The sequence below is a fragment of the Salvelinus sp. IW2-2015 genome, linkage group LG32, assembly GCF_002910315.2.
Source record: "Salvelinus sp. IW2-2015 linkage group LG32, ASM291031v2, whole genome shotgun sequence".
Lineage (NCBI taxonomy): Eukaryota > Metazoa > Chordata > Actinopteri > Salmoniformes > Salmonidae > Salvelinus > Salvelinus sp. IW2-2015.
In genome coordinates, this window is record NC_036871.1 from 5,330,504 (window position 1) to 5,345,192 (window position 14,689).

The following is a 14,689-nucleotide window of genomic DNA, read 5'->3' on the forward strand; positions in this document are numbered from 1 at the left end:
TCTCCGAAGCCTGACCACGAGACCGCCACGTTTTCCCCTTTTTCGGCGTCGCACTGGGTCGCCGGCTGGGATCAGATCCATTGTATTGGGTGGGAGGCAAAACACTGGATCCGTTTCGGGAAAGTCATATTCCTGGTAGGAACGATGATGAGTTGACGTTAATCGTATATTCAGTAGTTCCTCCCGACTGTATGTAATGAAACCTAAGATTACCCGGGGTACCGATGTAAGAAATAACACGTAAAAAAACAAAATACTGCATATTTTCCAAGGAACACGAAGCGAGGCGGCCATCTCTTTTCGGCGCCGGATCTCCTCTTGTTTCTCATGGTCTGAGATTCTTTAGGTGCCTTTTGGCAAACTCCAAGTGGGCTGTCACGTGCCTTTAACTGAGGAGTGGCTTCCGTCTGGCCACTCCATAAAGGCCTGATTGGTGGAGTGCTGCAGAGATATTTGTCCTTCTGGAAGGTTTTCCCATCTCTACAGAGGAACTCTAGAGCTCTGTCAGAGTGACCATCGGCTTCTTGGTCACCTCCCTGACCAAGGCCCTTCTCCCTGATTGTTCAGTTAAGCCGGGCGGACAGCTCTAGGAAGAGTCTTGGTGGTTCCAAACTTCTTCCATTTAACAATGATGGAGGCAACTATGTTCTTGTGGACCTTCAATGCTGCAGTCATTTTTTGGTACCCTTTCCCAGATCTGTGCCTCGACACAATCCTGTCTCGGAGCTCTACGGACAATTCCTTCGACCTCATGGCTTGGTTTTGGCTCTGACATGCACTGTCACCTGCAGGACTTTATATAGACATGTGTGTGTCTTTCCAAATCATGTCCAATCAATTGAATTTACCACAGGTGGACACCAATCAAGTTGTAGAAACATCTCAAAGATGATCGATGGAAACAGGATGCACCTGAGCTCAAATTTGAGTTTAATAGCAAATGGTCTGAATACTTTATTTTTAATACATTTGCAAAAATGACTGAAAACCAGTTTTTGCTTTGTCATTATGGGGTAGTGTTCGTAGAATGACGAGGAAAAATTTGAGAATAAGGCTGTAACGTAACAAAATGTGGAAAAAGGAAAGAGACCTGAATACTTTCTGAATGCACTGTAAGAAGCCTTGTCCGAGCCAGAATGGACACTAGTGCAGGATCATATCACCTGTTTCTAAAACATGAGGTAGCTTGATGTACAAGTACATCCCCTGGACAGGACACTAGTTTGTTGCAGGGCCTTATCCACAATCTGTCTCCCAATCTGTCTCCTTAGGACGCGGCTAGGGATGATGTCTGGGCCAGCTGCCTTGTGAGGGTTAACACGTTTAAATGTTTTGCTCACGTTGGCCACGGAGAAGGAGAGCCCACAGTCCTTGGTAGCGGGCCGCGACGGTGGCACTGTATCTGTCTCTTATACACATCTAGATGTGTATAAGAGACAGGTCCTTGGTAGCGGGCCGCGACTGTGGCACTGTATTATCCTCAAAGCGGGCAAAGAAGGTGTTTAGTTTCTGGAAGCGTGCCGTCGGTGACTGTGACGTGACTGGTTTTCTTTTTGTAGTCCTTGATTATCTGTGTATTTGTGTATATTTATCTGACCGGAACATTATTGCACTTCATTTTGGCCAACATCACTCAGTTACTCGACTACTATCGTTATTTGCCTAGCCTTACTTTACTTCAGAGATTACTAACCGCTAGCCTAACTAGATACCATCTCATTGTTTACTTCCTTTCATTCTGATTTCCTTACTTGAAGACCAATAGTAAGATGCTCCTTCGTCCCGCATCCTGTAATTATCCATCTTAGAACCAGGAGGAAGCGTATCTACTGGATTACAGACTATATGGAAGACCTTAGCACAAACTTTTTACATCAAACACATGTATTTGGCAAATTAATGCCAAGACACCAATCGTTGTTTATGTAACAATAAATGCACTGTTTAAAATGTATTTTAGGTCATTTCAGAAATTTTTACATTTTCATATAAAATACAGAATACTCTAAATACTCAAACAATGGACCTAAGAACTGTCTGGGGTACTGACAAACAGCCAGGAAAGTGTTATAAAGGGCCCAGAAGTGCTTTTGAGTGAACTTCCCCTTTAACATTTAATTGAGAAGGTTTTTGGGGAAAGTCTGACTACCCACAAGACTGTTCTCATTAGCATCGCTAACTGGCTTCATACGAAGTGATAAACAAACCCGTGCACCAGACAGACAGACAGGGGCAATATTGATGGAAATGAATTGTCAGATATTCTGTTACGTTTGGATTTTTAAGTTAATAGTGGCTAAGCAGGGGTGGGATAATGTGGCTTTGATTGGATAGTAGGCAGGAGATTTATGTTTATGACAGTTTGTGATGGAACAACTGAAAAAATCCATGTACTTTCAGAATTGCTTGGCGAGCTACTCATAGGTGGGCTGTGAGCTACTGGTAGCTTGCAATCYACCTGTTGGAGACCCCTGCTGTAGGCTATATGTACAAACTAAAACAAAAAACAAAATGTAATGTGTTCAATACATTTTATTTGTGCCTGTCGTACACCTATGAAACAGAAAGCATACGTGTCGGAATGCGGTAACAGCGTACGTTTTTATAAAGGTCAGCAAACGCACAGTCAAATGATGAAAACGTCYGAAGCCTAAATATCATTATAAGCGCTAAGTGTGCTTGATAAATAGTGAAACTCGGCACAAAAGCAATAGTGACGTTATAATGAATATAAGTGTCGATATGACAGCAGTTAAAAATAGTAAATTATTGTCAGCTTATGCTTACATGGTGCGTTTTCACGCAACGGCATCAGCTGGAGCATGTCCATGTCACAACGAAAGCTGGTAGGGCCTGCTCTCTCAGTGATGATATTTTGTGCTGATAATCAGCCCGTATTGTCACCGGCTTGTTCTATCCAAACGGTGCCGTCCCTTCCTCCCTCCTGTCTGACCGTTGCATCTGCTCAGTGTGCACCGTTCGATCTTTTTTTTGCATTTAGGCCTCTGAGTCGTAAGGCTCAGAATCAGAAGAATAATCATCGCAGATGTCATATTCGTTTCCAGAGTAGACTGATTAAGACTGCGTGGATTCGTTGGACTGATTCATTCCACTGTCAGGAGATGGAGCGAAGCAGGCCCTACTGTCAGCAGAAGATGAAATGACATGCCCTCGTAAAATTGGTTATAATCATATCACATTTTATTTGTCACATGCGTCGAATACAACCAAATTAATTACCTTACCGTGAAATGCTTACTTACAAGCCCTTAACCAACAATGCAGTTATACGAAAATAAGAGTTAAGCAGATATTTACTAAATGAACTAAAGTTTAAAAAAAAGTAACAATAACAATAATGAGGCTATATACAGGGAGGTACCGGTAAATCGAGGTAATATAATATAATGTAGGTAGGGGTAAACAGCGAGTTAGCAGCAGTGTAAAAAAAAGGGTGTGGGGGCAATGCAAATAGTCCAGGTAGCCATTTGATTAATTGTTCACCAATCTTAGGGCTTGGAGGTAGAAGCTGTTAAGGAAGCCCGTCATGAAGTCCAGGATCCAGTTGCAGAGGGAAGTGTTTAGTCCCAGGGTCCTTAGCTTAGTGATAAGCTTTGTGGGCACTATGGTGTTGAATGCTGAGCTGTAGTCAATGAACAGCATTCTCACATTGGTGTTCCTTTTGTACAATTGAGATAGGGCAGTGTGGAGTGCGATTGAGATTGAGTTATCTGTGGATCTGTCAGGGCAATATGCGAATTGGAGTGGGTCTAGGGTTTCCGGGATGATGTTGCTGATTTTAGCCATGACCAACTTTTCAAAGGACTTCATGGCCACATACAGTACATGAGTGCTACAGGGCGGTAGTCATTGAGGCAGGTTACCTTGGCGTTCTTGGGCACAGGGACTATGGTGGTCTGCTTGAAACATGTAGGTATTACAGACTCGGTCAGGGAGAGGTTTGCCAGTTCGTCCGCGCATGCTCTGAGTACATGTCCTGGTCCCGCTGCATTGTTAATGTTGACCTGTTTAAAGGTCTTACTCACATCGGCTATGGAGAGCGTGATCACACAGTGGTCCAGAACAGTTGGTGCTCTCATGCATGCTTCAGTGTCGCTTGCCTCGAAGCGAGCAAAACAGGCATTTAGCTCATCACTTTGTAGTCTGTAACAGTTTGCAAGCCCAGCCACATCCGACAAGCTTCAGAGCCGGTGTAGGATTCAATCTTAGTCCTGTATTGACGCTTTGCCTGTTTGATGGTTCATCTGAGGGCATAGCAGGATTTCTTCTAAGCATCCGGATTAGTGTCCCGCTCCTTGAAAGCAGCAGCTCTAGCCTTTAGCTCGGTACATATGTTGCCTGTAACCAGTGTCTTCTGGTTTGGATATGTACGTACGGTCACTGTGGGGAAGACATTGTCAATGCACTTATTGATGAAGCCGGTGACTGAGGTGGTATACTCCTCAATGCTATCAGATGAATCCCGGAACATATTCCAGTCTGTGCTAGCAAAACCGTGTCATCGAACCACTTCCGTATTGATGTATACATGCTGGTAGAAATGAGATAAAACGGATTTAAGTTTTCCTACATTAAAGTCCCCGTCCACTAGGAGAGTCGCTTCTGGATGAGGATTTTCTTGTTTGCGTATGGCCTTATACAGCTCATTGAGTGCGGTCTGTTTGTTATATTAAGATTCTAACAACGACAGTGTGTTATATAGACTAATTTTGAAAAAGCCAAGGATAGAGGGGGGGAAAAATGTAAAAAATGGCTGAGTAATACATTTTTTAAAACTTTTTAAATTCATGAGCAGCCCAAATGACTGCTTTAGTAGTTCAAGTGTTAATGCTAAGCAGTAGAGAGGAATCGGATCCCATTTTTAGATCAAACCCCCAACATTCCAATCTCAGGGCAGACACTCTAACCACAAGGCCACTGAGTTGGTACCCGATGTGGAGTGAATAAATGTGGCATACCGGAGGTCTATTATCAGGTACACTTTGGTAGAACTGCAGTGTGCTCCAAGTGGGAGACACATTAGGTGAGAGACTTAATCTCATACATGTTTTATGTAACTGCTGGATACAGCATATACAGTACCTCCTGGTGGACATGACAGTGTTTCCCTGGCCGCTATGCAAAACACGGCTCAGTGGGTATGAGACATGAGACTTTCTCCGTTACTGTTATTGCACTTCTTATGCAGAAAAGTATAGAACAATGGACTGTTGAAATGGGTTTGGGTTATGATTCTTATGCGTTTGAGTCAGATGAGGAAGGGAAGTATGGAGGTAGAAGGAATGGATGGTCTTAGGTAATATGAGAAATAATGAAAGGATTGACTGATATATTTCCATTTCATTGAGAACTCAATGTTAGCAGATAAACATAAATCATCTTCTATGACTATTTCTAAGACAACAGCTGTATTTTAGAGAAATGTTAGAGCATTACCCAAAGATACAAAATCACACTATAAAAGTCAACAATATGGCATAGGCAGGGCCAATAACAAAATCCAAATAAACATTGGTCTAAGTATGGTGCCCTGCTGCACTCCCATGGTTTGTTAGACAAAAAGAGCTACCTCCTTTTGGTCCAGCTGCAGAGATGATTTAATGAGGTCTCTTAGGGCCGTCAACTGCTTCTTCTCCTCATCCTGGGTCTGCTTAATCTGTGGAATGAGAACCATTCACATCACTACAAATCCCCATCAGTGACAATCAAATCACCACATACAATGATTGGATAGATATACAGTACCAGTCAAAAGATTGGAAATACCTACTCATTTCAAGGGTTTTTCTTTATTTTTCCTATTTTTTACACTGTAGAATAATAATGAAGACATCAAACTATGAAATAAGACATATGGAATCATGTAGTAACCAAAAAAGTGTTCAACAAATCAAAACATATTTTAGACTCTTCAAAGTAGCCACCCTTTGCCTTGATAACAGTTTTGCACACTCTTGGCATTCTCTCAACCAGCTTCATGAGGTAGTCACCTGGAATGCATTTCAAATAACTGGTGCGCCTTGTTAAAAGTTAATTTGTTTGAGCCAATCAGTTGTGTTGTGACAATGTAGGGATGGTATACAGAAGATAGCCCTATTTGGTAAAAGACCATGTCCATATTATGACAAGAACAGCTCAAATAAACAAAGAGAAATGACAGTCCATCATTACTTTAAGAAATGCAGCAATTGAAGGTCAATAGATCTGGAAAATTTCAGGAACTTTGTGCAGTCGCAAAAATCATCAAGTGCTATGATGAAACTGGCTCTCATGAGGACTGCCACAGGACATGAAGACCCAGTGTTACTTCTGCAGCAGAGGATAAATTCATTAGAGTTAACTGCACCTCAGATTGAAGCCCAAATATATGCTACAGAGGTCAAGTAACAGACATCTCAAAATCAACAGTTCAGAGGAGACTGCGTGAATCAGGCCTTCATGGTCGAATTGCTGCAAAGAAACCACAACTAAAGGACACCAATAAGAAGAGACTTGCTTGGGCCAAGAAACACAAGTAATGTACATTATACCGGTGGAAATCTGTCCTTTGGTCTGATGAGTCCAAATTTGAGATTTTTGGTTCCAACCTCCTTGTCTTTGTGAGACACAGAGTAGGTGAACGGATGATCTCCGCATGCGTGGTTCCCATCATGAGGCATGGAGGAGGAGGTGTGATGGTGCTTTGCTGGTAAAACTATCTGTGATTTATTTTGAATTCAAGGCATACTTAACCAACATGGCTACCACAGCATTCTGCAGCGATACGCCATCCCATCTGGTTTGCGCTTAGTGGGACTATCATTTGTTTTTCAACAGGACAATGACCCAAAACACACCTCCAGGCTGTGTAAGGACTATTTGACCAATAAGGAGAGTGACGGAGTGCTGCATCAGATGACCTGGCCTCCACAACCACCCGATCTCAACCCAGTTGAGATGGTTTGGGATGAATTGAACCGCAGAGTGAAAGACAAGCAGCCAACAAGTGCTCAGCATATGTGGGAACTCCTTTGAGACTGTTGGAAAAGCATTCATCATGAAGCTGGTGGGGGGATGCCAAGAATGTGCAAAGCTGTCATCAAGGCAAAGGGTGGCTACTTTGAAGAATATAAAATATATTTTGATTTGTTTAACACTTTTTGGGTTGCTACATGATTCCACATGTGTTATTTCATAGTTTTGATGTCTTCGCTATTTTTCTACAATGTAGAAAATAGTCAAAATGAAGAAAAGCCCTTGAATGAGTAGGTGTCCACACTTTTGACTGGTACTGTAGATGAAAACAAAGCCATACAGCAGAGAGACCAATGTAGCCTTTTATCTAATAATTTTTAAATGTAAATGTCACCTACGTTATACAGGTCAGCTGCAAGCTTCTCAATATACTGCTTCAACTTGTCTGCAGTTTTCAATCCATCCTGAAAAAAGCTGAAGGAGAAAGAGTAGTCTGGTTTTCTAGCATAAGCATATACACATAAACATATTTTTTAAATACGTTTTGCTTTCACAATACAATGGTTTGCATTCTGAAGTCCAGTTATCGAACATGGAAAGTTTGTTTGTCATTCACATACGTTTGATTAGTCCAACACTTGTGTTGCCTTTGCCATGCAGCAACCTGATATTTTAACCGCAACCGCTAACCCCACAACAACACTGATAGACACATATTGTTGGTTGAGGGAGTACTAAGTAACCCAAAAACCACTCATCCCTTCCACTCACAATACATCCCATAATCAGCATGGGGCACAAATAAACGGCTCCTATTTGATGATTTTAAGAGTGTAACTGATCTCATACTATTTATCTTATGTGTACATCTGTTGTATGGTTATTGTTTTTAATGTTCCATCCCTGACTGCGCTACAAATGTCCCAATTGGGACAATAAAGACATCGATTGATTAATAGATTAACACGGCCTTTAAGTATGAGCTGGAAGTTGTGTCAGTATACTTACTTGCACTGTGCATGGTAGTACTTTATGAGGTTCTGGAGCAGGTCAACTCCCTTCTTAGTTTTGATCTCATTCACTTTGATGAGGTACTGTTGGGACATGAAGAAAAATGGAAGATATTACAATCAGAAACCAGTCATCTAAACTTTTCAATTGTATGGCACACAAATCCCAAAGTTTTTTTTCCAATGTTTGACCGCAGTCTAAGATATAGAACCCCATAGGGAAGAAGCGCTGACCCCAGTCTAAGATATAGAACCCCATAGGTCGTGATGACAGGCGCTGATGCCCGCAGAATCTAAGATACTATGAACATCCCGTAGGGATGGAATGTCGCTTCGACCACCGCAGTCTAGAGAATTATGCACCAACTAGGTTAGGAAGCGGCATGACCCCATCTTCTAGGATAACTGCTTCAACCAGCATAAGTGGATAGTCACTGCCGTGACACGACAGGTTCTAAGAATATAGAACCCCATAGGGATGAAAGCGCTGACCCCAGACTAAGATATAGAACCCCATAGGGATGAACGCCTGACCCATTCTTAAATAATAGAACCCATAGGAGAAGATGCGCTGACACCCAGTCTAAGAATATAGAACCCATAGGATAGCAACGCTGACCCCAGTTACTAAGATAATAGCACCACCATAGGGATGAAGCGCAGACCCCAGTCTAAGAAATATAGAACCCCATAGGGATGAAGCCCGCAGACCCAGTCTAAGACTATATGAACCCCATAGGGATGACGCACTGACCCCAGTCTAAGATATAGAACCCCATAGGGATGAAGCGCTGACCCCGTCTAAGATATAGACACCCATAGGATGAAGCGCTGACCCCAGTCTAATAAGACTATGAAGAACCCCAATAGGTTAGGGACGCGCTTGACCCCAATACCATTAGATATAGAACCCCATAGGAGATGCGCTGACCGCAGTCTAAGTATAGAACCCATAGGGATGAAGCGCTGACCCCAGACTAAGATATAGAACCCATAGGGATGAAGCGCTACCATTCTAAATATAGAAACCCATAGGGAAGATGCGCTGACAGCAGTCTAAGATATAGAACCCCATAGGGAAGAAAGAGCTGACAGCAGTCTAAGATATAGAAACCCATAGGACGAAGCGCTGACCCCAGACTTAAGATATAGAACCCCATAGGGAAGAAGCGCTGACCCAGCTACAGATATAAACCATAGGACGAAGAAGAGCTGACCCAAGACTAAGATATAGAACCCCATAGGGACGAAGCGTGTACCCCAGACTAAGATATAGAACCCCATAGGGACGAAGCGCTGATCCCAGACTAAGATAATATGAACCCGCATGAGAAGACTGACAGACTAAGGCCATAGACCCCAAGAATAATAGAAACCAAGTATTAGAACCCCACATCAGGGATGAAGCGCGACCCCAGTCTAAGATATTAGATACCCATTAGGATAAGCAATGCTTGACGCCGACTAAGATATAGAACCCCTAGGACGAAGCAGCTGACCCAGTCGATAAGACTAGTATTGAAGACCCCGATATGGGATGAAGACCGTGCTCGACCCTAGACTAAAGACCTCTAAGCACCCTACGGGATTTGAAAGCGCTGACCCCAGTCTAAGATATAGAACCCCATAGGGATGAAGCTCTGACGCCAGTCTAAGATATAGAACCCCATAGGGACGAAGCGCTGACCCCAGTCTAAGATATAGAACCCCATAGGGATGAAGCTCTGACCCCAGTCTAAGATATAGAACCCCATAGGGAAGAAACGCTGACCCCAGTCAAAGATATAGAACCCCATAGGGAAGAAGAGCTGACAGCAGTCTAAGATATAGAAAGAATGACGGCCCTTGCATATCAAAACGAAGACAAAGTAACTGAAAACTAAGAAGACCCTTTGAGTTGAATATCTCCCCTAGATTATTTACCTCTTTTGCCGACCAGGCTCTAGACTCACAAGGTTTATTACCGGAAGTAATAGCCTTGTTATGCCATAGAGTGGTATGGAGATGTAATTTCCAGTTACCACCTACACTCTTCAACCTTCTGAAAATTCTCTATTGTATTAGAAATAATAGGACCAAATTATAGCATGCATTTCTAACAACACGAAAACTTATCAACTGTGTGTTTATCCAGAGAAAGAGAGAAGGCTGTACATAACCCACTTTGGGGAGTCAACTCTTAATCTCCTGATTGATGGCAGAAATGCTTGGTGAGTCTAGACCAATGTCATTTTAAAAGAACCAAATCAGGTTAAAATAGTGCATGCAATGAGTGATGTGTATCTGTGATGTATAAGTGTTCAAGTCCTTTGTTACTCTACGAAAAGGTTGGAGGCCTTACTCTACGAAAAGGTTGGAGGCATCTGTTTAAGTGAAACCTTCTTGTTGTATAGAAGTGAGTTGCTAGTTGAGAAGATTTTTTGGGGGGTGAAACCTTGTTGCATAGAAGTGAATTGCTAGTTGAGTAGCAATTTTTACACGTGTGGTTAATGTAAACCTTGTAAGCATTCAACAAGCTTTGAGTGAACATAAGTTATGGGTAGCCAGGCCCTACATAAACAATGTGTTCTAGAAGAGGTTTGGGTCCTCAAAAGGGGTTAAATAAATATATAAACATAGAGACATATATTATACAACTTTTGACATTAATGTCATGTTATTGTTAAGTGAGAAAACCACTCTGGAAAAGGGTGGAACAGCTCTTCCGGATGTGAACATGAAATTCACTGTTCATAACCATTTCAAAGTAGAAGAGGAGACACGGGTGAAAAAGTAAGACGTGACCCCCACCTGTGGCCCCTCTGTTCCCTCTCACACTGAATTGGGCAAGGCAGATCAGGTTTCAAGCAACTGGTCAGCACTGCCTGAGTCAACAGATTCTGACAGCAGTGATGAATGATGTCTTAGGCCAACCAGAACASAGGCTGTAAAAGGAAGTAAAGACAAACTTCTTGTGACAGTAATCATACATAAATCAGCATCTCCAAAACAGTTGGATGAAAGGTCAACAACTTTAAAGCATCCACAAGACGTGGGTTTCAGAGTTGTGCAGGTTCCGAGTGAAACCAACAACATTATTTGTTCAGTAAAAGAGAAACCAAGTATATGTCATTATTGCGGGATTTCTGTTCCCTGGCAACGAGAGTGTCGGAAAAGACAACTTGATTTTATGAGAAGTGGCCAGGAGAAGAAGGATCCGTCTAAGGGAAAATGGAATCAAGACAACAGCCCCAACGACACAATACTTGTGCAGAAATGTAAGAAGCTCTCTCTGGCTCAGCAGAAGAGGTTTGCTATATGCTGTGGAAGTAAACTAACAGACTCCCTCTTATGTCTCATCTCAGCTGGTGTACATTTGAAATAGGATGGAATATATATGAACTTGACGATTAACAACTTTGCAGGAGAATTTTTAGGAGATACGGGTGCTGAAGTCACTGTTTTGCCCATATCTTATGCAAAACATATTCAGTTGAAGTCGGAAGTTTACATACACTTATGTTGGAGTCATTAAAAGTCGTTTTTCAACCACTCCACAAATTTATTGTTAACAAACTATAGTTTTGGCAAGTCGGTTAGGACATCTACTTTGTGCATGACACAAGTAATTGTTCCAACAATTGTTTACAGACAGATAATTTCACATATAATTCACTGTATCACAATTCCAGTGGGTCAGAAGTTAATACACTAAGTTGACTGGTGAATCAAACACCTTAGAAAATTGCAGGAAATGATGTCACGGCTATAGAAAATTCTGACAGGCTAATTGACATAATTTTAGTTAATTAGAGGTGTACCTGTGGATGTATTTCAAGGCCTACCTTCAAACTCAGTGCCCCTTTGCTTGACATCATGGGAAAATCAAAAGAAAACAGCCAACACCTCAGAAAAAAAATTGTAGACCTCCACAAAACTGGTTCATTCTTGGGAGCAATTTCCAAACGCCTGAAGGTACCACGTTCATTTGTACAAACAATAGTACGCAAGTATAAACACCATAGGACAACCCAGCCGTCATACCACTCAGGAAGGAAACGCGTTCTGTCTCCTAGAGATGAACGTACTTTGGTATAAAAAGCGCAAATCAATCCCAGAATAACAGCAAAGGACCTCGTGAAGATGCTGGAGGAAACAGGTACAAAAGTATCTATTTCCACAGTAAAACAAGTCCTTCCTCGACATAACCTGACAGGCCGCTCAGCAAGGAAGAAGCCACTGCTCCAAAACCGCCATAAGAAAGCCAGACTACGGTTTGCAACTGCACATGAAATGTCCTCTGGTCTGATGAAACAAAAATAGAACTGTTTGGCCATAATGACCATCGTTATGTTTGGAGGAAAAAGGGGGAGACTTGCAAGCCGAAGAACCCCATCCAAACAGTGAAGCACGGGGGTGGCAGCATCATGTTTGTGGGGCTGCTTTGCTGCAGGAGGGACTGGTGCACTTCACAAAATAGATGACCTCATGAGAAATGAAAATTATGTGGATATATTGAAGCAACATCTCAAGACATCAGTCAGGAAGTTAAAGCTTGATCGCAAATGGGTCTTCCAAATGGACAATGACCCCAAGCATACTTCCAAAGTTGTGGCAAAATGGCTTAAGGACAACAAAGTCAAGGTATTAGAGTGGCCATCACAAAGCCCTGACCTCAATCCTATAGAAAATGTGTGGGCAGAACTGAAAAAGCGTGTGCGAGCGGGGCCCCAGCTTGGGAGGCTACCCGAAACGTTTGACCCAAGTTATACAATTAAAGGCAACGCTACAATTGCTAATTGAGTGTATGTAAACTTCTGACCCACTGGAATATGATGAAAGAAATAAAAACCGAAATAAATAATTCTCTCTACTTTATACTACTATTCTACTACTATTTCACATTCTTAAAATAAAGTGGTGATCCTAACTCACCTAAAACAGGGACTTTTTACTAGGATTAAATGTCAGGAATTGTGAAAAACTGAGATTAAATTAAATTTGGCTCAGGTGTATGTAAACTTCTGACTTTATTGTATGTTCTCAGTATTCTAATAGTTATCTATGTGGGACTGATACCATGTGTGGAAGAGCTGGTCATGCGTATCGTTATCTATGGGACTGATACCAGTGTGGAAGAGCTGGTCATGCGTAATCGTTATCTATGGGACTGATACCAGTGTGGAAGAGCTGGTCACATCTAATAGTCATCTATGGGACTGATACCAGTGTGGAAGAGCTGGTCAGTCTAATAGTTATCTATGGGACTGATACCAGTGTGGAAGAGCTGGTCACATCTAATAGTTATCTATGGGACTGATACCAGTGTGGAAGAGCTGGTCACGTCTAATAGTTATCTATGGGACTGATACCAGTGTGGAAGAGCTGGTCACGTCTAATAGTTATCTATGGGACTGTACCAGTGTGGAAGAGCTGGTCATGTCTATATTATTCTATGTGGGACTGATAACAGTGTAGAAGAGCAGGTCATGTCTAATAGTTATCTATGTGGGACTGATACCAGTGTGGAAGAGAGGTCATGTCTAATAGTTATCTATGGGACTGATCCAGTGTGGAAGAGCTGGTCATGTCTAATAGTTACTATGGGACTGATACCAGTGTAGAAAGGCTGGTCATGTCTAATAGTTATCTATGTGGGACTGATACAGTGTAGAAGAGCTGGTCATGTCTAATAGTTATCTATGGACTGATCATAGTGTGGAAGAGCTGGTCATGTCTAATAGTTATCTATGTGGACTGATACAGTGTAGAAGAACTGGTCTATCTAATAGTTATCTATGAGACTGATACTAGTGTGGAAGAGCTGGTCATGTCTAATATTTATCTATGTGGGACTGATACCAGTGTAGAAGAACTGGTCATGTCTAATAGTTATCTATGGGACTGATACTAGTGTGAAGAGCTGGTCATGTCTAATAGTTATCTATGGGACTGATAACAGTGTAGAAAAGCTGGTCATGTCTAATAGTTATCTATGTGGGATTGATACCAGTGTGGAAGAGCTTGTCACTTTTAAAGGACTTTGTGAATGATTACCTTGACAATAAGATGATTGAATATTATTGTCTTGCAGACAAGTGAAAGATGTTTGAAATTATTTTCCTTGTGAGTTTCCTCCTAATACAGGATGTGGTTGGTGTTTCCATTTCTAACAGCGACGCATCAGCAGAATGAGGGACACCCGGGCGTCAATATGTTTCAAGCTCTCTCTCTACACTATGCCACAGTAGTCAATCAAAGTAGATGTTGGGTTTGTACGTATGCTCCATTCACATCAAGGGCAGGTATTCCATTAAGGATGATTCCTTTCAACCAGAGTGAAATGTTGGGTATATGGAGAGATGTTAATTGGTATGAGCCGATTATTGGTACTAATTTGGGTAAGAATGCTGAGTATCAACATGCGAGAGTACCTAGTTCTGCAGATAGGTGCTGGAGGAGTTGTGGCAAGTTGTGGCAAGGGTCGCGTTATTAAGGGTCGCGTTGTTAAGGGTCGCGTTGTTAAGGGTCGCGTTGTTAAGGGTCGCGTTGTTAAGGGTCGCGTTGTTAAGGGTCGNTTAAGGGTCGCGTTGTTAAGGGTCGCGTTGTTAAGGGTCGCGTTGTTAAGGGTCGCGTTGTTAAGGGTCGCGTTGTTAAGGGTCGCGTTGTTAAGGGTCGTGTTGTTAAGGGTCGTGTTGTTAAGGGTCGTGTTGTTAAGGGTCGTG

At 42.2% G+C, this 14,689-nt stretch overlaps 1 protein-coding gene across 2 annotated transcripts in view; it reads right to left on the bottom strand.

Moving 5' to 3' along the window:
• asap1a (ArfGAP with SH3 domain, ankyrin repeat and PH domain 1a) overlaps positions 1–14,689 on the bottom strand; it is a 167,619-nt gene that overhangs the window by 65,124 nt on the left and 87,806 nt on the right. For both annotated transcript variants that reach the window (XM_023977522.2, XM_023977521.1), the window contains 3 exons: positions 7,984–8,069; positions 7,374–7,449; positions 5,591–5,677 (listed from right to left, as the gene is read on the bottom strand). In XM_023977522.2, the coding sequence (XP_023833290.1) occupies positions 5,591–5,677; positions 7,374–7,449; positions 7,984–8,069 (249 nt within the window). The remainder of the gene's footprint in view (positions 1–5,590; positions 5,678–7,373; positions 7,450–7,983; positions 8,070–14,689) is intronic.